The sequence below is a fragment of the Taudactylus pleione genome, unplaced genomic scaffold (genome assembly GCF_031769625.1).
Source record: "Taudactylus pleione unplaced genomic scaffold, aTauple2 ptg000051l, whole genome shotgun sequence".
Taxonomy (NCBI): domain Eukaryota; kingdom Metazoa; phylum Chordata; class Amphibia; order Anura; family Myobatrachidae; genus Taudactylus; species Taudactylus pleione.
The window spans coordinates 3,821,463-3,847,756 of NW_028284453.1; the positions used below are offsets into that span (position 1 = coordinate 3,821,463).

General features: G+C 43.5%; 1 protein-coding gene across 3 annotated transcripts in view; it reads right to left on the reverse strand.

Moving 5' to 3' along the window:
* The window catches only part of FUZ (fuzzy planar cell polarity protein), a 90,885-nt gene that overhangs the window by 14,847 nt on the left and 49,744 nt on the right, over window positions 1-26,294 (reverse strand). For 2 of the 3 annotated variants that reach the window (XM_088462568.1, XM_088462570.1), the window contains exons 9-10: window positions 18,519-18,598; window positions 4,842-4,943 (exon numbers count right to left, since the gene is read on the reverse strand). In XM_088462568.1, coding sequence (XP_088318694.1) covers window positions 4,842-4,943; window positions 18,519-18,598 — 182 coding nt within the window. The remainder of the gene's footprint in view (window positions 1-4,841; window positions 4,944-18,518; window positions 18,599-26,294) is intronic. The other variant, XM_088462569.1, reaches the window with a different exon arrangement.

The window sequence follows — 26,294 nt, forward strand, 5'->3', positions numbered from 1 at the left end:
AAACGGGTACCTAACTAAAGTGTAAATGTTTGCAAGTTCCTTTTTTCACAATATGGGACATAATCAATTAGAAGCGAAAAGTATCGTGGATCGGAGCTTTTTCGCGTGGCCTGAACTTATCTCCAAATTCAATTCCAGATGGTTTTCAAGTACACGGAAAGTCAATGCAATGTAATAGGTGAAAAAGATTTGCCTAAGAATAGCAGGAAAAAAGAAGTTAAAAAAAAGTTAACACCTCAAAAAAGTACTTTGAATTTGGGGCGAAAAAGCACAAAGTGGGGGGACAACTTCGCAAATTAGCAAAATAAGGTTCTGGGGGTGCTCTAAGAAGGGGTCAAGTGTTTTTGGGATTGCAGGTGCTTTTATGAGGGAGGAATTTATTTTATTAAAACTTCACTTTAGAGACATTAAAAGATGCTAGCACCCATTTTCAGGTACCCCAAATTTGACAGGACTACTTCTTTTCACTAAAAAATACTGCTTTATGCCATTCTTCACCACTTGTGTCCCCCAACATTTTTTATTTTTGCCCCCAAAAAGAAAGTACATTTTTTGGGGTGTCCTAAGGAATTATTTTTTTTATGACACACATTAAATTAAGGGGACATTTTAAAGGCTGCAGGCTATTTTTTTTTATTCTGCACCCCTAAACCTCAATTCTGCACGTTTTTTCGCCATGTATTACATGGTGAAAACTTATCGTTTTTTAACAAAGACTTTTCGCACCTGCGAAAAGTCTTTGTAATTGAACATGGGGATAAGTGAAACAGGCGAAAATGACGTCATCGGTGATAAATTATCGCCGATAATGGGTTTTCGCAGCCTAATTGAATACGGCCCTGAGTATGTAAATGGAACTTGGCATGGAAAAATGCTGCGGCAGTTGTATGGAAGCACTTTGCTTGTGGATTCAGAAACTCAGTCGCACATATATACAAATGTCACATCAAATTAATCAGCACAGTCTCCTGGTGCGTTATAGTCACATACCATTGCGACTTAGACTATTTTCTGCTAAAAAGACGGGAAAAAGACGCCCACCCCTAATATATTGTATATATAATATAAAGTGTAGCTGTGTGTATCACAGGATTTTGTAGCTGTATTTAATGTTGGATATCATGTAACATGCTGATCCCGTACCTGGAGTGTAGAACCCTCAGGAGTTAGTTTTCCAGGCATACAGTATTACACTCTTTGCTATAAATAAATCTGTGATAGACGTGTGATCGCATGGGATTAAAGTACTGCCAGGGCAGTGTGTAAGAATGGCCCCATAGTTAATGCTACGAGATGTTATTCCTATAATGCACCAGCGTTCTTGATGTGGGTCTATTGCATACATACGTACAATGCATCAGCCATGTAGTGTCCTATGCAAATATTTACAGTGAGCAACCTATCAGCTACTTAGGAGCGAGTGACATCACAGGCTTGAGGCGCCTTGTAATGCACCTCACCTCTATGGGGGGAATGTGCTGACATTTCTACTCCCAGCCCCCAAGCTGCCGAACAGAAGTGACCAAAAAGTGACCCCTTTCAGCGTTCAAATGGGACTTTCCACAGACGCGACAATGTCCCGTCATTTTGACGGGCTGCTAACTAGTGTCCTATAGAACGACTATAAATTTACAGAGAATCCATTTCTAGCACTGCAATAGGCTTGGGGTGATATTGCAGTATGCAGCCACCTTTATATTATTATGTATCTTCTACTTATACGCTCATCTATTTAATAGAACCTCTACTCAGAGGTATTCAACATGTGGCCCACCAGCTACTGTGGAACTATACAACCCAGCATGCCCTTTCACAGTTTAACTTGCCGCAATAGCAAAACAATGGCAGGGCTTGGAGGGCCGCACGTTGAATACTCTTACGGTCTAGTTAGTAAAAGGTTTAAAAACATTCACAGATTATAATATTCTTGTATGAGGCAATACGTTTGAAAATAAGGTTCATAGTGTCAGATGACAATGTGGAAGCTCTCCTTACAGGACCTGTAACCTAAATACTTAACACCACTGGAGATTACAGGAAAAGAGACATGACAAGGCCTAAAGACTGGGTGTAGTGAAGAGTCAAGTGTCAAATGATTGAAAGGTATGACAATGTAACAATATATGAAGTCATACATTTATTAATTGCTTATTGTTGACAGACTGCAATTATTGAATGAAACAGATTTTGGCTTAGACGCTTGTACTAGAGAAAAGAGGGCGTTTCGGGAATCTGACTTCTACCATTCTGCTAGACAGGAGAATGGACAGTAACAAAACACTTTTATTCTCCATTCACATGGGTTTCCTGTTATAGTGTGCTCTTTAACCAGTTAACTGGGCATTCACGGGCATGATCGATTCCCATTCGACCATGCTGTCTGCTTCCATCCGCCGGTTATTATACATAAATATGGTGACACAGGAGAGGGAAGTGCCACAATGAAGACTTACAGGCACTGGTGGGTGGGTTGGGGCTATGTCACTGTGGATCTATTACCGCTAGGGTGTAATGCCACAAGGGATCTATTACTGCTACTGCTGGGGGGTACTGTTATATTGGGGGTCTATAGACACTGGGGACGTGAGGCTACCCAGGGTATATTTTTTTAAATAGGTATGGGTATGTGATACAGGCAGTCGGGATGCCTCCTGTCAAAGTACCAACAGCGGCATCCCGATGGTCGGTATCCTGACAGGGGTCGGGTAAGTATACTTACTGTCCCCCTAACCCTCCCTTCTTGTATAGCCTAATCCTAACCCTCCCCACCCCCTAACCCTCCCCGTTAGTGCCTAAACCTAAGTCTCCCCCCTTTGTGCCTAACCCTCCCCCCAAAACCTAACGCCAACCCTGCTATGCTGCCTAAACCTAACACCCCCCCCCCCCCGACTAACAGCTAAGATGCCCCCAACTTACCTCGTTCGGGCTGGCGTCTGTCTGTATTCATGCATCAGGATTAAGATAGGAGTCAGTATTTCAACGCCTATCTTATATCCCGTGTTGGGCTTCCACCGTGGTGACTCAGACCGGCGGCACGCCGTCCGCTGGTCTTCTAACTACATCTCTTTAAATAAAGTATTTAAATAATTTTTTTAAGCATATTCTCTAATTTTTTATAATTTTGTGGACTAATTCTGTGTTGATTTTGGGGAAAACAATGAGCTAGTTAAGTGGCTAAGAATGCCAGATGTAGAAGCACTTGCAAAGCAAAGAGAACTAAAGCAATTAAATGCATTTTATTGCCGATGTAATGTTTATTTAAAGAGCTCTTTTGTAGCTTTCTAGATATGGAGCTATTAGCACTGAAATGTTTAGCTACTTAATTGCTTACGTGCTAGAATTGTCCTCACTCAGTAACGGTTCACAGCAGTTAATACCGTCATCTCTGCACTTGTTATTTGCAGTGCAGTGTGTATTTTCGATATCAATCTCCTGAGCCTACACTGGAGTCTATCCAAGATGACAGAATTGGGCTCCCAATATATACCATGGAAAGGGGCATCTCACCATGGCATCCCTAAGCATCCGCTCTTCCCTGGAATCTTCTGTCCTCTTACAACACTAGACAAAAACCCAGGGTAGTGGGAGGAAGAACGTGTAAGAGGGGTTGGGGGGGGATCCCATCAAAAGCAGCAATCAATGATTCCAGTTTGTAACTAGTTCTCACTATGCTGCCATTTAAGATTAGTTAGTTTAATGGGATTTACAGAGTCTATATTTGCTCAAGCTAGTGTAGGGAAAAAGTGTAGGGAAAATTAGGTATCCAATGTTCTGCTTTAATGTTTAACTCCTGCCCTGAAGAGCGCTAGGGACCTGCGGATTTAGGTTGCGTTGTTAAATAGGATGTGCATCATGTTTACAAGTCTGTAGCCCATGACAACGGGAGGTACTGATTAATGCTTAGGACTAGTACATGATTCCATATAGGTAAAGGAACTGGCGAACCAGTGATGTTCTAGTTTTCATATACACTTTGCTGCTGCTGCTTCACTTTTATTGTGAATGCATTTTGGATGAGCGTGTTAGCAGGCATTATAAAAAGGTTTCCCTTTATATCCTTTCACTATGAATGAGGATGCCAAGGCATGGGCTGAGGTCTCTTAATAAGCAGCAACCTTATTCCCTAGAGTGTGCCAAAAACTCAACTAATTCCTCCGCTGGCACTTCATACTAAGCCGGTATAGGGTGAATAACCGGTTGCACCTGTTGCAGAAATCCTCTCATTTTCCCCAAGGTGATAGAATGATTACAGGATTTCAAATGCAGCTGTCCAGAAGGGTGTGTGTTGGTGTTATTTCACTTCTTTTAATATATAATTTTAGTACCGCCTCACACCACTGAGATCACAAGTTCAAATCTTGGTCATGGTTGATCGGCACAAGGTTTGTATGTTCTTCCCGTGTTTTGCCTGGGATTCCTCTCTGTGCTCCGGGTACCTTCCTCACTCCAAAAACATACTGGCAGGTTAATTGGCTGCCGATAAATAAAGCAACCAAAATGCATCCTACTGATAGGGAAGCAATATAGATTGTAAGCTCCACTGGTGCGCGTTATAGAATTATTATATAAATCAGTCAATGGACTTTATCTGATCCAGCATTGTGTTAAGTGCAGGGCTCGGCAGCGATGTTCTCAGAATATATATATATATATATATATATACACATATATACACACACACACACACACACTTTCCCCCCTTAATTAAAATTGGGTTATGCATAAAATAATAAATAATATAATGTTTTTTTATCAAATACCTGTAATAAAAAAAGAAAACAAAAAACTAATTTCATGAAAGGTTAGTAGTGGAGATAGTAGTACGAGTACTAAGACCTTACTGTTCTTCCCATCATGGTGCTCTGTCTGGAAGTAGCGAGAGATAGCGAGGATATAAAAAGATCGAAGCGCTGACCTGCGCTGCTCCAAAGTTAATTTCAGCTCTGGCAAAACAATGACAGAGTGCATTAGCATAGACTGATGTTATGTGTAAAAATAAATATCAGATATTTTATAGGATACAAAGGAAAAATAGAAATACAGCCATTCTCCCAACGGATTGGGTATGAAATCCCGGCGGCTGAAAAGCCGATGCAGGAAACCCGAAATACCAGAATCCCGACAGGGCAGGTAAATATACTAATCTTACCATTCTCCCCTCCACCCTAACCCTCCCTTAGTGGTGCCTAACCCTAAAACTCCCGGGGTGGTGCCTAAACCTAACCCCCCCCCTTCCAGCACCCTAAACCTAACCCTCCCGGGGGGTGCCTAACCCTAACCTTCCCCCTGTGGTGCCTAACCGTAACCTCCCCTTCCCCTAGCCTAACCCTCCCTGGGGGGTGCCTAACTCGTTCGGGAAGCTGTCTGTCGGGATTCCGTCGTCGGACTAAAGATAGGCGGCGGTATTTAGTCGCCTATCTTTAGTACTAAGGGCCGTATTCAATTAATGGCTAAACTGTAGTTTCTTTCAGCATTGGCGAAAACAGTAGTTTTCGCCAAAAAAAGGGCGACATTTTTGCCAAAAAAAAGGCAAAAAAAAAAAACTGGAGAAAAGTTTTCTCCATTCCAGACCAGAAGAAAAAAAATGCAAAATCCCTATTTTTACCAAAAAATGTGGGGATATCTTTCAGGACCCTTTTGACACCCTCACTAATGATAACTTACTGGGGAAATAAATTATAAGTGGCGTACTTTGCCAAAAAACGAACGCGCAAATTTTGGGCGAACTAAGAACAAAAGGTTGATAAAAGATAAAAAGCTATTTTTTTTCCAGGTAATTACTGTTCCACGTAAATTGGGAGTACATTAAAATGGGTGCAAGTATATTTTCATGTCGTAAAAACGCAATTTTAAAAACCGTTAAAAAAAGCCTGCTGCGACCGCGTGCGATATTTAAAACACTTGACGCATGCATACCGCCCATCGAAAAATCAGACCCAATATGTCCAAACCATTTCAACAATTATTTTTTTTTCGCCCAAAATTTGCACGGTCGTTTTTTGACAAAGTACGCAACTTAAAAAATTTTTTTCCGGTAATTTATCATTAGGGGCGGTGTCTAAAGGGTTCTGAAAGAAATCCCCACATTTTTAGCCAAAGATAGGGATTTTGCATTTTTTTTTCTCCTGGTCTGGGATGAAGAAATCTTTTCTCCAGTTTTTTTTGCGTGTTGCAGTTTTCGCCAGTTTTTTGGAAAAAATGTCTTTTTTTTGGGGGGGGCGAAAAATGTCCGTTCTCACCAATGGAGAAAAAAACGTCAGTTTTCGACGCTAATTGAATATGGCCCTAAGTCGGGATTTCGACGCCGGGATTCCGTCAGGCAGCTTCCTGTGCGTCGGTGTTCTAACTACATCCCGTTCTGATGTTTGACTGCTGAGCTCTTTACCATTGTAGTTTTGTTAAGATTTATATTTTTAAAATGCAACACTAACCCTCATTTAATTTTTTTCTTTCCTTCTAGTTGTACATTGGGGCTTGTCCTTACAGACAAATTGTCCGTATACATCAGACATAGCATCTATTTTACTAACACGTTAATGAGGGCCATTGCTCATGAAAGCACAAATGTGCCGTACTCCAGCCAAAAAACAAGTATCTTGATCCGATGCACGTTATACAATGATGATGCGCTATACATAAAATATATAAATAAACTCCAACGCCAGAAATAAGGATAGAACAGATATTTAAGAATCACACATACAACATGGGTTGAAAGAGAAATTGCCATGGAAGAATTTTATGTAGGTAATTTGTCTGTAGTTATTTTTAATAAATCACGCCCGCTTTGGCACTAGATTATATATTTTCCTTTACTGCTAATCCTTGGTGCTCAGGAAAATCTATAGGGCAGAGGATAATTTTCCTCATATAATGAATGGCTATTTCAGCAATATTAGGTGTTGGCTGTGTCCTATGAGCACCACGTAAACACTTAATGACGGGGCACCGAGTTGTGCTCTACCTTGGGAAATCAAGCAGCAAAGACTAAACATTTATTTGTATTGCAATATTTAATCTCTAGGAGTTATCAGTGTGTAGATTGTGCACAGCTATGACACTGGGGAATTGCACTGCTGCTATAAACCAAATCAGTTAGATTAGATTGTGCACAGCTATGACACTGCATTAAGCTGGGTACACACTGACAGATATCTGACCAATCTGTCTGGTGGGAAGGAAAATCTGGTAATGTATGGAGCAAATACCAATAGAAATTTGCTACTAAACCCTGGAGACAGACCAGATTTTCCTTTCCACCAGACAGATTGGACAGATATATCTGTCAGTGTGAACCCAGCTTAAAGCTACACTGCTACTATCACCAAATCAGTTAGATTAGATTGTGCACAATTACGACAGTAGTCGGTTACATCTGGACAGTAACCTAATCAGTCACAGTATATATTGTGCACACCAATTTCAGTGGTCGGTTACATCTGTACAATAACCTAATCAGTCACAGTATATATTGTGCACAGCTATGGCAGTGGTTGGTTACACCTGTACAGTAACCTAATCAGTCACAGTATATATTGTGCACAGCTATGGCAGTGGTTGATTACCTTTACTGTAACCTAATCAGTCACAGTATATATTGTGCACAGCTATGACAGTGGTTGGTTACACCTGTACAGTAACCTAATCAGTCACAGTATATATTGTGCACAGCTATGGCAGTGGTTGGTTACACCTGTACAGTAACCTAATCAGTCACAGTATAAATGGTGCACAGCTATGACAGTGGTTGGTTACACCTGTACAGTAACCTAATCAGTCACAGTATTTATTGTGCACAGCTATGACAGTGGTTGGTTACCTTTACTGTAACCTAATCAGTCACAGTATATATTGTGCACAGCTATGGCAGTGGTTGGTTACACCTGTACAGTAACCTAATCAGTCACAGTATAAATGGTGCACAGCTATGGCAGTGGTTGGTTACACCTGTACAGTAACCTAATCAGTCACAGTATAAATGGTGCACAGCTATGACAGTGGTTGGTTACACCTGTACAGTAACCTAATCAGTCACAGTATATATTGTGCACAGCTATGACAGTGGTTGGTTACACCTGTACAGTAACCTAATCAGTCACAGTATAAATGGTGCACAGCTATGACAGTGGTTGGTTACCTTTACTGTAACCTAATCAGTCACAGTATATATTGTGCACAGCTATGACAGTGGTTGGTTACCTTTACTGTAACCTAATCAGTCACAGTATATATTGTGCACAGCTATGGCAGTGGTTGGTTACCTTTACTGTAACCTAATCAGTCAGAGTATATATTGTGCACAGCTAGGGCAGTGCCTGGCGGGAAATATGAATGTAATAGAGAACATTACACACGTGAGAGTCCTTGTCACCTTACTTATTGAACTACCTTTGTATATACTGTGACTGATTAGATTATTGTACAGGTAAACAATTATGGCCATAGCTAGACAATAGAAAACTGTGATTTTGCTGGACATATTTAGAAACCTGAGGGTTACTCAGATGTCCGATGGTCACGCAGTTGACCCGATGCCACGTCGTCATACGCAGCAACGGATCACAGAAGCCTGCAGTGGGAATCTTTTTACTTAAGAGGCGCCCTGCAGCTTTTGCAAACTATAGCGCAAACGTTGCGCTCTGTTTCTCCGTAAACCTCTGAATCAGGCTCAGAGTAACATAAGTTGTGTCAGACACTGCTTGCAGAGCTGGGGGCAGGGCCACACCATGGGCAGTAAGCTGCACAGAAAATTAGAGTTTTGGTAGACTTACCTAGATAACTCCTTTTCTTCGAGGTCCACAGGGATACCATGGGGAATGTTATGGTTGGAGACCAGGCATCAAACAGTTAAAGCTTCAGCTCCCAGGATTCTTTGGGGTCCTCCTCCATATATCCAAAGGACTTCAGTTTAGTTAACAAGCCTCAAGGCAGGAGAAGGAAAGGGAGGAGGAAGAGCAATCGTACACCAGAAACACTCTTAAGGTGCGTATCCACTACCGATTTTACCAGGCGATTGAAAGATAACGACGTAGTTATCGTTCAATTGCTTGCAAATCGGGCAAAATTCGGGCATTTTAATGTCAAAGACGACCAGTGATGCGCACGCCCGCTGGTCGTTTTTGACATCTATCATCCCTCGAATATGCTGGTCAACCTGACGATGTTGTCAGGTTGCTCATGTTCGGGGATGATTGATGTGCCTACACTGAACGATCATTTCAGACTGTGAAACGACGCCACGATTACAATGTCGTAATCATGCTCTCATTTCACAGTCGGGAAGTGGATACGCACCTTTATACAAAATGAGGCAGTCTGTGACTGAAAGAAAAAATACCCAATGCAGCCAGGTGCGTCAGGATGGGTGCCCTGTGGACCCTATGGACCTCCAAGAAAAGGAGTTATCTAGCCAAGTCTACCATAACTATAATTTTCTTCTTCAGAGTCCATAGGTTTACCATGGGGATGTCCTAAAGCAGTTCCCCTAGGGTGGGGGACCCTCCTGAGCAGAAAGGAGACCTCATCGCCCAAGGATGAAAGGAAGCATCCTGAGAGGCAAAAGTATCAAAGACATAAAACCTAAGAAAAGTGTGGACAGAAGACCACGTGGCTGCCTTGTACAATTGTTCAGCAGAGACACCACAACTTAATGCCCACGATGGCCCTACAGACCGAGTAGAATGTGCTGTCACTGTGCTTGGGACAGGAAGATCAGCCTGTGTGTACACCTGAGAGATAGTCATGCGTAGCCATCTAGCCAGAGTCTGTTTATTAACTGGCCATCCTCATTTGTGATCCTAAACGCAAATATTTCACAATAGGTCAAATAAATAATAAAAAATAAAGAATATTTATTGGTTTAAGCGCTAAACCAAAGTATGCCAGAAAACTGCATGTGCATGTTTTCTGGCCTACTTTGGTTTAGCGCTTAAACCAATAAATATTCTTTATTTTTTATTATTTATTTGACCTATTGTGAAATATTTGCGTTTAGAATAACTTATGTTTATGTTTATCTACCTCCACACCTATTCATAACTGTGTTTAGGCCATTCTGGCTTAGTGTCAACACACATACACTTGCACCATTAGAGACTTATGTGATTCATCTATCACAGGGATTGATTGACTAAGAACAGTATTCCACTTTTTAGACTATTACAAGTAAGGGTTGAGCGCTACAACATCTTCCTTTGATCTTATAAACCTTGTAGGTAAGGGTACCTGCTAGTTGTTAGCAGCTCACCTTTAGACAAGCTAGCTCAGTGCGCAGGTCAACTTTACTTTATCCTCATTTGTGAAAACAATATAATACAAAAAAAGCATCTGATTTTCTAACAAAGTTTGTGCGCTCCACATAGATAGAGAGAGCACGAACTACATTCACAACTACAATTTCTTCATTTACATGAAAACAGGACACTACCTTAGGAAGGTAACCCTCCCTTGTACGAAGAACAGCTTTATCCTGGTGAAAAAAAATCAAAAATAGAGAGCAACAAGAAAGCGCTGCCAAATCAGAAACTCTGCAAGCAGAAGAGATAGCGAGGAGAAAAAGTGTCTTTGCTGTCAACCATTTCAAGTCTACAGAGTACAGAGGTTCAAATGGGGAAACCTGTAGCCCCTTAGGAACCAAAGACAGATCCCACGGTGCAACCAGTGGGACAAAAGGAGGCTAAACTCTCAGAACTCCCTGAAAAAAAATCTAATATCTGGCAAAGAAGCAATCTTTCTTTGGAACCAGACTGAGGGGTAAATTTACTAAGAATCGAGTTTGTGTAAGTTTTGGTGAGATTGCATTCTCACGTGAGCTTTGCCATTTCTTTCATCTCGCAAACTTACTAAAGACAAACTGGAGTGAGTTTGGAAGTGAGTTCTCTTTTTTCACTGTTAAAACTCATGTGAGTTTACAAACTTGAAAAAACTCACCATCGGCCAAAATAGGAAGTACTTTAGTTGAAAAAGAAGCAACTTGCAAATTTACTAAGAATCGAGTTTCCAATCTCATCTGAGATTGTAGCAAACTCAGAAAAAAGAAAATTGCCCTCCAGCACACTGCAGATAAATCAAAAATACTTGAATCCTACATGATAATAGAAATTCAGAGGTATTGGTTTACATACATTGTGTGATGCCCTGGGGGTGGTCCTTGGCTGGAATTTTTTGGGGTGCCTTGCTTCTCGGACGTGAACCCCTTAATTTTAGGGACGCTGGTATAGAGGAGCCTTGACAACGGCCCAGCGCTTATTCATATATTTGCAAATGTATGTAAACCAATACCTCTGAATTTCTATTATCATGTAGGATTCAAGTATTTTTGATTTATCTGCAGTGTGCTGGAGGGCAATTTTCTGTGTTCAGTGTAAACCCCGCCCTTTACAAGCACCTGTAGTATATTAAGCTGATTGAGCAACTACCATATTTTTTGATTGTAGCAAACTCACTGTGAAATAGAAGTTTCAAATAGACCACCTCCTGAGCTGCGAGTTTGGCAGAAACATACACAGATCAGTGTGATTTGTGTATGTTTCTGCCTGTATACCTAATATAAAGTGGGTTTTTTTTGTTTGTTTTTTAAATGACATAGGGTCCTCCCCCAAAAGCATAACCAGCCCCAGACTTGCCAGGCAGTCCCGGTTCCTAAAATTATGGGGAACAAAATGAATAGGGTTCCACCGTAATTTAAGAACTAGCACCAGGCAGCAGGGCCAGACCTGGTTTTAAATATACGGAGAAAAAAATGGCGCGAGGTCCGCCATATATTTAAAACCAGCTCCAGACCAGGGGACTGATGCCACAGCAAGGGAAGCCCTTTCACCGGGTCCCCCAGCCGCAGCATCAGCCCTGACCGCAATTCAGCCCAGGCCAGGGATCCCTGGGGAGTTGGGGACCCCTCCAATAAAGAGGTCCCTCTCTCCAGGGCACCCCTGGCCTAGGCTGATAGCCCGATGCTATCCCCGGCACCCTAGGGCGGTTGTTGCTGGGTTGATAGTGTTAGTGTGTAGTTTAAAATCAATGGTTAAATATTGTCTTTAGTTGTGGAACTACACATACCAGCAAGCCTCCCCCGCATGCTGGTATTTTGAGAACCACAAATAGCAGCATGCGGGGCATTACGGGCCTGCTGGCACTTGTAGTTCCGTAACCAAAGCAATACATAAATAAACACAACATACACTGTGAAAGTAAAATTTTATTATAACATACATGCACACTCACAATCACACATACTCACCTAGTATCCGAAGTAATCAATAGGGGTACCTATAAAAAAAAAAATCCATACTCACCTCTCCTATACGCAGTTCACATTCTCTTCTCAAATAGGCATCCAAAGGGTTAAAAAAAAAACACGCGTACACCCGAATCCAAGCGGAGTGAGTAAAGGTATGTGTGTGTACACATGCCTTTACTCTGCGCAAATGACCGGGGCACACGTGTGTCCCGTCATTGAAGGAGCAGCCAGCCAATCAGCGGGCATTTCCGTCGCAGCAGCTCGCTGATTGCCTGTATGCGGTCAGCATGTTTCCCCATAGACTTCTATGGAGAGAAATCTCCATTGAAGTCTATGCTGGGACCCGCTACATTGTACCATTGATGTAACCACAAGATTAAACACAATTAACCTTGTGGTTACATCAATGATACAATGTAGCAGGTCCCAGCATAGACTTCAATGGATATTTCTCTCTATAGAAGTCTAAGGGGAGACACGCTGACCGCATACAGCCAATCAGCAAGCTGCTCTGACGGAGATGCCAGCTGATTGGCTGGCGGCTCCTTCAATGACGGGCACACGTGTGCCCCGGTCATTTGCGCGGAGTAAAGGTATGTGTACACACATACATTTACTCAGTCCGCTTGGATTAGGGTACACTCGTGTTTTTTTTTTTAACCCTTTGGATGCCTACTTGGAGAAGAGGACATGAACTACGCATAGAAGAGGTGAGTATGGATTTTTTTTATATGTACCCCTATGGATTACTTTGAATACTAGGTGAGTATGTGTGATAGTGAGTGTGCATGTATGTTATAATAAAATTATACTTTCAAGGTGTAAGTTGTGTTTATTTATGTATTGCTTTGGTTGTGGAACTACAAGTGCCAGCGAGCCCGTAATCCCCGCATGCTGGTATTTGTGGTTCTCCACTACACATTAACACTATCAACCCAGCACCCACCGCTCTAGGGTGCCAGGGCTAGCCCCGGGCTAGCAGCCTAGGCCAGGGGTGCCATGGAGAGGGGGACCCCTTTATTGGAGGGGTCCCCAACTCCCCAGGGATCCCTGGGCTGACTAGCGGTCAGGGCTGATGCTGCGGCTAGGGGGCCCGGTGAAAGGGCTCCCCTGGCTGTGGCATGAGCCCCCGCTAGAAAGGGTCCAGTGCTGGTTTTTATTATAGGGTACCCCTACTCAAATTTTTACCCCCTATAATTAAAACCAGGACTGGCCCTGCAGTCTGGTGCTGGTACCTTATTTACGGTGGAACCCTACTCATTTTGTTCCCCGTATATGTAGGTACCAGGACAGGCTGGCAAGTCCGGGGCTGGTTAAGCTTTAGGGGAGGGACCCTATATAATTTTTTTTTTATATTATTTAACCTGTTTTTTACAGGTCTTAACACACAAGCAGCTTACACGTATCTCACTGATATGTGCAGGCTGCTTGCTCGGGTGAGTTTGGAAGAGAGAAAACACTGCAATCTCGGGTGAGTAATTTCCTCTAAACTCGCAATTTTGAGGAAAAAAAACTCAATCTGCTTCATCATCGAAAAACTCACTTTCACCTAAACTCACTTCTTAGTTGTTAAAGGGAAAACTCACCCAAGTTTTGGTGAAGCAAAGTGAGTTTAAAAACTAAAAAACTCGATTCTTAGTAAATTTACCCCTGAGAGTGCAGAAACCTGTACTCTCAATGTAGCTTGGCCGAGACAAAGGTCTAATTAAGCCTGGAGAAAAGCCAGTATCCTGGAAATCCTGAACACCTTAGGATCATACTTTCTGTGGGCACACCACTGACCAAAAGAATGCCAAACCCTGTAATAGATGCAGGTAGAGGCAGGCTTTCGTGCCCTAAGCATTATCTGAATTACAGAACTGGAAAAAACTTTTGCTCTTAAAATGGAAGATTCAAGAGCCACGCCGTCAAAGCCAGACGAGGTAAGTTCGGATACGGGCAGGGACCCTGCATCAGCAGATCCTGCCATAGAGGAAGAGGATACGGACTGTCTAGGGATAGATTCTGTATGTCAGTGAACCAGTGATGTCTGGGCCAAGCCGAAGCCACCAATATTACTGTTCCGCCTTCCTGCTTGAATTTCCTGAGAACTCTTGGCAGGAGGAAAATCAGAGGAAAGAGATACGCCAGCTTGAAGTCCCATCTTACAGCCAGTGCATCCACAATGGCTGCTGATGCATCTCTGGACCTGGACCCGTACTTCGGGACCTTGTGATTGTGACATGACGCCATGAGATCTATTTCTGATAGACCTCATTTGTTTACCAAGAGCTGAAACACTCCCGATGGAGAGACCACTCTCCAGCGTGTATGTCCTGGCGACTCAGGAAGTCTGCTTCCCAACTGAGTACTCCCAGTATGAATATTGCCGAGATAGCCGGAAGATGACGTTCTGCCCAATTCAGAACCCTTGTCACTTCTTTCATGGCTGCGTAACTTCTTGTGCCTCCCTGATGATTGAGGTAGGCCACTGTTGTCACATTGTCGGACTGGATCTGGACTGGTCTGCCGTGGAGCAGCTGCTTTGTATACTGAATGTTTATTGGCAAATGACTTTGCTGATTTGTCCACCTCCCTGAAAGGTGTGATGACCAGTCACTGCTCCCCATCCGCGAAGACTGGTATGTGGGTCCAATTTGGAATCCAGAATGGGCGCCCTTTGTTCAGATGATTCTTTCTCAGCCACCACAGGAGGGAATGACGAACCTCTGGAGTAAGAAGGATCCTCTGGGACTTTATTTGATGATACTGTCCGTTTTACTTGGAGAGAATCAATCTTTGCAGAGACCTGGAATGGAACTGAGCATACCCCACCATGTCGAAAGTGGATACCATTGATCCCAGGATCTGCATTGCTAACAGAATGGATACCCTTCACTTGCGAAGCAGCTTGCGTATTTGCAACGATAGGGCCACAATCTTGTCCTCTGGCAAAAACACTGTCTGTGCCCGAGAATCCAGGAGAGCTCCCAGATGTACCATATGCTGTGTTGGAGAGAGTGATGATTCTTTCCAATTGATGATCCAGCCGTGCTTCTGTAAGCAGGCTATTGTCAGTTGAAGATGGTTTTGTAAAACAACCGGAGTCTGTGCCATTATCAGAAGGTCATCAAGATATAGCAGAATACTGACTCCATGACACCTGAGATAGGCCGTCATGACTCCCATTATTTTGGTAAATACCCGTGGAGCCATAGATAAGCCAAAGGATAGAGCCTGAAATTGATAATGTTGCTGAAGAACAGCAAACCGTAAAAATTGCTGGTGGGATGGTATAATAGGAACATGCAGATATGCATCCTGAATGTCCAGGGAAACCATGTAATCTCCTGGCTCCATTGCCAAAATAATTTATCGGAGAGTTTCCCTATACGAAACTTGGGTACATGGATAAACCTGCTGAGGACTTTTAGATTTAGTATAGGGCGATAATTGGAATAATAACCCCTTCCCTGTTGTGACACAGGAATCGGGACTATTATCCCCACCTGCAGCAGGGAGAGAATGGCCTTCTAAAGGGCCAAAGCCTTTACCGCATTTCTTGAAAAAGTGAGGGCATACCCCTGAGAGACCACTTCTCGGACCCAGGCATTTGTTGTTGTTTTATGCAACAATCCGTAAACTGAAGAAGTCTGTCTCCCAAACTGGGATCCCCCAGGAGGAGGCCGGCTCCATCAGCCAGAGGGTTTGTCATCCAGCTTAGAAGCTGGACGTCTTACCGGCCCAGACCCTTAGTTTGTCGCCTTGATATTTTGCGAAAATTGACCGAAAATAAACCTGTCTAGAGTTTATAGTCGCCGTAGATGGCAGACCTGCTGACTTTGAAGCTGCCAGAGTAGCTATCATTTTATCCAACTCTGGTCCAAAAAGTACTTTTCCATAAAAGGGTAAAACTTCCAGCGCCTTCTTTGATCCTGTTTCAGCTTTCCAGGATCTAAACAAAGGGCCCTGTGTGCCACTATTGAAGCTGCTGATGCTTTATAAGCTAAATTTCCAGCATCTACAGCAGCTCCTCCCAGATAGGCAGCCAATTCTTGTATATGGGAGATATTCATCATCTGTTCTCTGGTAGTATTTGGTAGAGAATTTTCCAATGCCCCCATCCATTCTTCAACAGCCTTGGCTGCCCAGGCTCCTGCCATAGCTGAATGGGTAACAGCTCCAGATGATGAGAAAATCGTTTTGAGACATGCTTCAATCTTTTTATCCGTGGAATCCTTCAGAGAAGATACCGACGGAAAAGGCAATGTAGTATTTCTCTTATTCACATAAAAACGTTTGTCAGGGTTACCCCATGCCTTATCCAGAAGCTCAGTGAGCTGTTCAGATACAAGAAACTCCGTTTTGACCACCTTTCAGTGGTGATTAAATAGTGGAGCCTTCTTACTATGAGCTGGTTCATCATCCTGAATGTCTAGGATTGACTTAACCATCTTCACCCAAGAAGGAACATTCACTGTGGATGAACGGTCCTCCTCCCCCGAGCTAGACCCTGGAGAGGAACCTTGCGCATCATCTGAATCCTCTGATGATGCGTCTGAATCCATATGTTGAGCAGACTGATAAAAACCTAACTTGCGCTTAGGTGCCTTAGTAACTATCGGTCTGCTATCAACATTAGATGGTGCCATACTCTGACTAGAAATGGCCATTAATATCCATCCAGAAAGGATGCATAGGAGGTACAACATAGCATACTGTGGACACCCCATCCAAGGAGACCTAGTGGGAGCAACCAAGAAGGCTCTTGTCCATGGACAGGTAAACTGGACTGGTGAAATGGCTCTTTATAACAGACAACACACAAACCATCATTAATGTCCTGAGAGGACAAATAAGCCATACATGATTTACATGAAACCAGTTCAGAGGGCGCCCCCCTCCTATATTCCTTTATCTTTTTACATAAATAAAGAAATAAATGACAGTGTCAAGACAGCAGCTAGCAAACAGTCACATACCATGCATATGTAATAACATTACAATCGACTCTAAATCAATTACACAAACACAAAGGAATGGCAGGATATAGAGCACTATGGGGGAGATGTATGAAGCGTCGAAGCGGCATCAGTGCACATTATGTGCGCTGATACTGCTTCTCCCCGATGTATGATTGGGGGGCTGGGTGGTAAATGACAGGGGCGCTATCTTGTAGATAGCAGCGCCGATAGCATGAGCAATGTATGAACAGTCAGTTCGCCTGACCGTTCCGCCAACCCAGGTACGCGAAACCCTTCGTAGGGACTGTGTCTGGGTCGGAGCTGCTGGGGGAGCTCCTACCTCCCCTAAGCTGCGTTAACCAGCCGGGTACGCTGGCCTTGTGGCAGCAGAAGCGTCTGCTGCCGATCCCCGGCGTCAGACATAAGGCTCCGGTGGTGTAGTGAGGACAATCCCGGGCCCTGACAGCAGCTGCTTCTGGTGCGTCTCTAACACCAGAAGCAAGGACTGCCGTGCGCGATTACCTGTAAGCGAGGAATCGCCTTAATTGACATCTCCGTACATACGGCTGCAGTCCAGGTCGCAGCATTGCGACTAGCAAGCTTAGCCACGACCTGCCGAAATCACCAGCCCAGTTACTGGTGTTACGGCCCATCGGAGGTAGATGGACGCAGTATATGCGTCTTAATTCAGACACTTATTACTGCCAACTCAAAAACATAAAATAAAATAAAACATAAAATAAAAGCTTAGAACTGCCAGAGCAGTCCCCTATTACAAAGGATGATTCTTGATCCTGCCGCACCAAATGAACAACTGAAGTGCTATGGCTAGGGGCGGGGCATATATGAAGGAGGACCCCCGAGGCATCCTGGGAGCTGAAGCTTTAACTATTTGGTGCCTGGTCTCCAACCATAAAATTGCCCATGATATCCCTGTTGATCCCTATGGACCCTGAAGAAGAAAGAGAGCTAATAGAATGCCTCTGAGTATGGGGGGTGTGCCTTGAGCACTGATGGACACCTTGGATGTGTTATGTGACCAGGAAGTGCACTGCAGTGTTTAGAGATTGGAGCTCACTCAGCAGCAAGAGAAGACATAGTGACGTAGGTAGGAGAATCAGTGGACACTGGAGCTTAATGTAGGGAGGAGAAAGTTACAGTGAGCAGGGGGTGAGATAGGCTCCTAGGACTCAGACCTATCTCCATGTGTGCCTCCCCAGCCATTGACCTCACCGCACGTTACTGGGATCAGCATATGGGAACGTGTATTTTTTTTTTTTTTACCTAGCTAAGCTGTTGCCAGGTTATAAAATAATGTGGTTGAAAAAGTGTTTGCTCACCTGTTCCTTGTATATCTTCCACAGGGTGAGCCTGCACCGTGTATAAACTTTTATTCAGGTCCCGGTTGACTAGCAAGAGACTACAATAGGACAAACATATAACACATAATGAGGCAGTGATACAAGAATAAAGCACAGTAGTTTCCAATTCTTCAGATACTTTCTACACAGCAATAATAACCCGCTTGATCAGACAGTTTACAAGTATTCTCTCCTAAAACATCTGGACAGACGCTGCACAAACACATTATAGAACCGGTTTTCAAAATAAAATATGTAATATATATTTTCCCTTCTTACTGGGTATATTGCGAACACAAGACAGCATTTCAGCATGTTTATGCTTGTTTTGGGAATAGTTTTCCAAGGCAGTCTATGGTTACTATTTAAATTTACATCAGCTGGGTGAGAAGTACGGTGGTAACAACTCACAGTAATAAATATGCAGGTAAATTATATTCTCTTTGAAACATCAAAAACATTATACTTTATTGAATATATCCTAAAACAATATAATATATTGTACTCATAAAAATCCGACTCCATCCAGGTGAAAAGTAATCTTCTAATTTATTGGGCAAGCACAGTGACGTAGTGGATAGCATTACTGCCTCACAGCGCTGAGATCTTGAGTTTAATTCCTGGTCATGGCCCATCTGTATGTTTGCATGTTCTTTTAAATAAATAATATTGTCCCAGTGCATTTTTTTCTAAAGCAGGAAGTCTTATACACGTGTATAAGGCATGACGGTGCACAGTTCTCCAATCTTAGTCCGTCTCCGTCACCGCGGTGGGAGACGTTGGAGGGGGGGGTGCAACCGCTCCCACTGCGCATGATGGAGACGAGACAGGTCACCGTTGATTATTATATGGATAGTATGTACGGTCGATGAGCAAAGTCTGATGGATATACTCTGCAATCCTACCCCTGATGAAGCAAATGATCTACTTATAATAAATAGATGAAGACCATTGTATTGTCAAATAAAACTCAAGATATATGTACTGTGTGATAGCTACAGGTTACAAAGAGCACTGCAAGAAATCAAAGAAACATCTTATGAAACAGGTTAAAGAGCACTGCAATAAATCAAAGGAACTTGTTTTATTTTTATTAGTATTTTAATGATGCCCTAAGCAACGAAAAAGTACATTAGTGTACGTGTGCCCATAAAGAGGGTACTGCAGCTGAGAGGACTAGCGCCTCACTGTCAGATGCATGTGTGTGTGGATACGTGGAAGATTGTGGGTCAGCATTAGCATGATCACAATCACACCCCAGTCATCGCCGCAGCGAAATTTCCATGTGTTCCTATGGACATAAGATAGACTCCCCCATCCAATTTGAAGAGTGATCTATTGGGACCTGTACATGCTTCAATTTGCAGGCAATAAGGTCCGAGGCGACTAGGTCTAAAGGAATATACCTACATATTATTTTTGTTTGACGCATGAAATTCGACAGAAGATGTGTAAATAGCCTTATAGATTTAATGAGAATTCCTTATTTTAACTAGTGCAATAAAAAAAAAGATCTGCCCATGGCTCCGTATACATATAGTGGATTAATAACCATGATTCATGATCAAAGCGGTTTATGAGGAGTCTTTTTATGGTACAGGAAACAAAGCAATTTGCTTATACACACACATTCAAATATACCGTCAGACGGTATATTAGTTCCATGTGTTACTTTAACAAAGGAAACATCCTGAGAATAAACTTTAAGATCTCTTACAAATATACTATTATCATCAGTCAACTGCACATTCCTCCCATTCTTACCGCATGAGAACCATCACAGGGAGAGCGGCCCGAATATGGAGGGGTGAGAGGTGCTATCCCTGTTCTGCTAGATACCTCACTTTGTCCACTTGCCCCATGACACTGAAGTCACTATGGTCTCCACTGGCGGTCACATCTGTAGCATACAGTACTTGCTACGATTTTGGTCCTAATCTCCGGGAGATGCCAGAGAGGGGGTTCCAAGGGCAAGAGCAGGGGGTGTACGGTGATGCACTTTGCGTCATTATGGCCCTGACCCGCCCTGCACACTGCTGTGATTGCAAATTGAGATGAATCGCAGCATCAAACCAGCCTACTTCCCCCCAAGGAGCTGGGCTGGATGAGGGGATATGGCCTAGTCTTTTACAAGTTAGGCAAGTACAATTTATAGGCAACCCCAAGTACCACTGAACTGACAAAACTGAATGGTCATATAAAGAATAGCAAACATGCATACACATACTGTTACACGCATGCACACGCCATTTGTCCACCAGTTTACTCCTTCCGCCCCACCCTTCTTCTTCCACTGCTCCCCCTATCAGTACTAAAACTAAGAACTTATAACTGCAAATAAAACGGTGGCACAGTGACCATCCTCATTTTTAATGAAGGTGAGCTGGCAAGATGTGGCCTAATACACTCTGAGGTCACAACTAGTTATGTCCATTTTCCTTTTAAAAACTGTTCTACAAAACTGTAAAGTATAATTTAATGGGTTGCTATGGTCTCCAGCGTATATATGTGTACATAACAGAACTTTAAGTTATACATTTAGGGCTTCATGATGGTACTAACCCCATGGTGGGTGAACTGCGCTTGAGCAGGACCCATTGTGCGTATGTGCAGTACGAGTCACGCGATCAGGGTTGCAGTGCCCCGTGAGCTGCAGCCTGATTGACAGGCTGTGACCGGTTTGAGGGCGGCATAGGGCTGTGTTGCCCTCGTTTCCTTGGAGTGTCGAGGCCAGGTTCTGCGTCGTAGGATGCAGATTTTCTTGGTCTCGCAAGCAGCCAGGAGCCGGCCAGACCAAGTACTTTTGATCTTATGCAGCCTTACCAAAGCAGCAACCATCGCTCCGAGGAGGCATCTAAGGACCCTGCACTCAGATCGCAGATGCATACAGGTGTCTATTTCCTACAGACACTACCTGCTGTATTAGTTGAACGGTGGTTGAACAGCCGCTTCCTTGCGGCGGTGCAGTACCGTCCAAAGCTGAATCAGGCCCTAAGTTCCAATGTGAATGCAAATAGAAATTGTGAGAAGAACCTTGATTTGTAAATCAAAAGTAATTAGAGATCCAGACTAAATGAACAGACGCAGAGAAACAAGTTATAACTCATGAAGATGTACAAATGATCACATACACATTATATATAAATATATATATATATATATATATATATATATATATATATATATATACACACACACACACACACACACACACACACACACACACACACACTTGGCGCTGCAAGCATTCTAAAGGTGCCCATCCACTAGATGATTGAGTTGAGCGATTGAACTATCGTTCAATAGTTTATAAATCGTTTACAAATCGTTTGGAAAAATGGCTAAAACGACCAAGGATGCGCGTGCCCGCTGGTCGTTTAGACATCTGTCATCGTGCAAACATGCTGGACAACCAGACGATAGCGTCAGGTTGAGCATGTTTGCAGATGATTGATGAGCCTTCACTGAATGACGGCTCATCACAGTCTGACAAAGGACTGCACAATTACAATGTCGTAATCGTGCAGTCATTTTCATGTCTGCTAGTGGATGGGCACCTTTATCCCCTTACAAGTGACCTCTTGCCGGTAGGATGGCAGAAACAATGGGAAGTCTGGGTATTCACCATTTGAGGGCAGGTAACTAATAATAGCTTGTGAATCCTCACCCAGTCAGCATAACAATTATGGGGAAAGGTGCTGCCCAGGTAAATGGGAATTCATCACCTAATTATTTGCCTTATGATTCAGTACTGTTGAATTCAGTTTCTAATGAATGTCTAAAAAACTGAATACTATTCAAGATATACTATGTATAACATTTTGCTAATAAAGATATGAAATTTGAGAACCTGCACAACATAATCATATCAAAATGTTTATAAAAACGGGTCATTCATTTTGTTGACCAATATCGGTGACTTGAGTTTGTGCTCTAAACCACTGGTTCTCGTACTCGGTCCTCAGGACCCCAAACAGTGCATGTTTTCCAGGTCTCCTCACAGAATCACAAGTGAAATAATTAGCTCCACCTGTCGATCTTTCAAAATGTGTCAGTGAGTAATGAATACACCTGTGCACCTGCTGGGTGACCTGGGAAATGTGTCAGTGAGTAATGAATACACCTGTGCACCTGCTGGGTGACCTGGGAAATGTGTCAGTGAGTAATGAATACACCTGTGCACCTGCTGGGTGACCTGGGAAATGTGTCAGTGAGTAATGAATACACCTGTGCTCCTGCTGGGTGACCTGGGAAATGTGTCAGTGAGTAATGAATACACCTGTGCACCTGCTGGGTGACCTGGGAAATGTGTCAGTGAGTAATGAATACACCTGTGCACCTGCTGGGTGACCTGGGAAATGTGTCAGTGAGTAATGAATACACCTGTGCACCTGCTGGGTGACCTGGGAAATGTGTCAGTGAGTAATGAATACACCTGTGCACCTGCTGGGTGACCTGGGAAATGTGTCAGTGAGTAATGAATACACCTGTGCACCTGCTGGGTGACCTGGGAAATGTGTCAGTGAGTAATGAATACACCTGTGCACCTGCTGGGTGACCTGGGAAATGTGTCAGTGAGTAATGATTACACCTGTGCACCTGCTGGGTGACCTGGGAAATGTGTCAGTGAGTAATGAATACACCTGTGCACCTGCTGGGTGACCTGGGAAATGTGTCAGTGAGTAATGAATACACCTGTGCACCTGCTGGGTGACCTGGGAAATGTGTCAGTGAGTAATGAATACACCTGTGCACCTGCTGGGTGACCTGGGAAATGTGTCAGTGAGTAATGAATACACCTGTGCACCTGCTGGGTGACCTGGGAAATGTGTCAGTGAGTAATGAATACACCTGTGCTCCTGCTGGGTGGCCTGGGAAATGTGTCAGTGAGTAATGAATACACCTGTGCACCTGCTGGGTGACCTGGGAAATGTGTCAGTGAGTAATGAATACACCTGTGCACCTGCTGGGTGACCTGGGAAATGTGACCTGTGTGGGGTCCTGAGGACAGATTTTCAGAACCACTGCTCTAAACTACAGGTTAAGGAGACACTGGCCTAGGGGTAACATACCTAAAAATTGTAAGCGCTTTTAAAATAAAAAGCCTAAAAAATGTGGCTGTACCTGTAGCTATTAAGAAGAAAATGAATATAAATAGGATAATCACTCACAGAAGGGCTCAGACGCACACAGGCACATTTTCTTCTAGTCTATGTTACACATGCCACATACATCCGAGGTTCATTTGAACAGCGGGAAGGACATCCGGGGCCTCAATTTACTGTATATGGACTGACACAGTCTGTTCCTGTGGCTGCTTGTGAAAACGGACCATGTATTTACATTTAATGGGAATTTCTCACCACACCAGCAGTCAGTATATGTTAGGTTGCCCAGCTGCTATCCAGTATGCTCTAAAACAGTCTCAATTATGTGTTTAGATGGAAGGGGCCATATTGGATGTATCTGCATAGTTAATACCGATTATCTATACACTACTTCTATAGTTAGAGAGCAACGATCCACTACAGCCTCTAACATGGCTTCTGTGGGCTTTACTACCCATGCAATAGATAGATCACTCTGCCCATTATATTACCATAGCTCTCTATTTGTGATGTGGTATTCTATAGTCCTAGTTATCCTGCAATGTCTCAGTATAATAGAACCTACTTGAGTTTCTAATTTCACCTGCCCATACCAACTCCAGCATGCCCAGCAACTGTAGTACTTGTCTACATTTTACATTACTCCTTCAGGAGATCTCATTTGGGGGTGCAGTGGGGAGGGCGGGGCCAAAGCTACCATTACGCAGCTGCCTAAGCGCGCCGGACCCCGGAGGGCGCCGCTGAGTTCACTAAACTTAAAAAAAAAAAAAATGCACTGGTGGCGGCTGCTGGTCTAATCAACTGCAGCCACTGCTATCAGCCCCGACCCCGCTATAACCTCATAACCTGGCCACCGTCCTGGGCTGTCAGTCTCAGCACTGACTGATGATGCGTGCTGTGCTGCTGAGGAGAGGGAAGGGGTGTCTACAACACTGCCGCCATGTTCCAAGTCAATGACTGCAGATAGTGCAGTGTGGTGTCAAAGGGCGGGGGGAGGTTTGGAGGGTTATCACAAGAACCTCTCTCACTGTATGGTATCTGCATTCAGCGACATGAAATATGCAGGCAGTGTGGTGGCCACCCCTTCCCTCTCCTCAAGTCCTCTCCTCCTCCCCTCGAGGTCAAAGCATGTCAATCACGAAAAAAGCTCCGCCCCTCCAAACTACATGAGGAGCTGCAGCCAATTGACTACTGAGAATTTTGTGTGTGTGGGTATGTATGTATGTATATATATATGTGTGTATGTGTGTGTGTGTGTGTGTTGTAATGAGTGCTGACAAGGTGAGTGAATGTGGTAATGAATGGGTTAAGTGCTTGGTGGGGGGAAGTTATTAGGGGATGAGTGGGTGAATAGGTTAATGGGTGCTGTGTGGGGAGATCTGTATGGGAGCTTGTAAGATGGATGAAAGTATTAATGGGTGCTGGGAGGGGGACATAATGGAATGGAGAGGAATAGGTTAATGGATTCTCAGGGGAGGATTGATGAGTTCTTCAGGGAATGGTTTAACAGGGGGTTCATTGATTCATGGATTCTTGAGAATAATGGGTGATGGGTGGGGGGAAGGTAATGGTTGCTGAATGGGTTAATCAGTGCTGACAGGATGGGTAAAAGGTTTGCTGGGAGTAATTGGGGTTTTAAATGGGTCTGGAGGTGCATGGGAATATTTGGTGCTCTAAGTGTACAGCAGTGTTTAAGTTAATAGATCTAGAGAAAGGATGTGTGATGTGTAGGTCCATGCCAGGTTGGTTTAGCATGGTGCTGCTCCCTGCCTGTTTTGCGGATGGTAAAATGCACCCTGACCCCTTTGGAGCGCCAGGCTGTGCTCCGGATGAGAGTTGTTTGGGTTGCAGGAGGGATGCCGCGCTGTAAACTGTACTGAGAGATTGGGGCTTGGGCTTTGATGCCAGACATTCCATGAAGATCTCAATTCTCCTCCATAGCCATCTCAGCTCCACAGCTGTATGTGGCACAGTGTGGCATAATTATGTATTGGGCACTTATGTGTGGCATAATTATGTGTTGGGACACTGATGTGTGGCATTATGTGGCTCTGACATCTGGCTTAAATATGTATTGGGGCACAGCTATGTGGCATATTATGTTTTAGGGGTGCTGATGTATCGCTTATTAGTGTCCAGAGTGTACACACCATGATGGTTCGTTTGACAACTAATTGTGCCATCAAGCCTCGGAACCGCCATAAAGTGGGCGCAATCTCGGAGGCTGGTCTACTTTCCTGGGATTCCGGGAGAGCTGCTCGAAATATGGAAGACTCCCAAATATCCTGTGGAAGTAGGCAAATAAGGTTAAGACCCTACAAAAGGCCTGGCCCACACGCACACTGGATGTCACAGATACAGGCAATGTCAATATTATAGGCTCATCGCTCACCATTGCCTGATCAATTATTATGTAAGAAGGAGATTCTGCGGGATCATGTCGGGTAAGTTACTGACAAACAAGAATGTACTAATCTGAAAATGCTTTTAATTCCGTGCAAAATAAAGCAGAACCATCATTGCAAGATGTACTAGGCCTTAATCAACTATTTTTCTTAGAAGTGTAATTGCAGTGTTAATTATTTAATCTAACAGCCTGCTATGTATATAATGCAGATAACAACAAATACATGGTAATCATATTTAG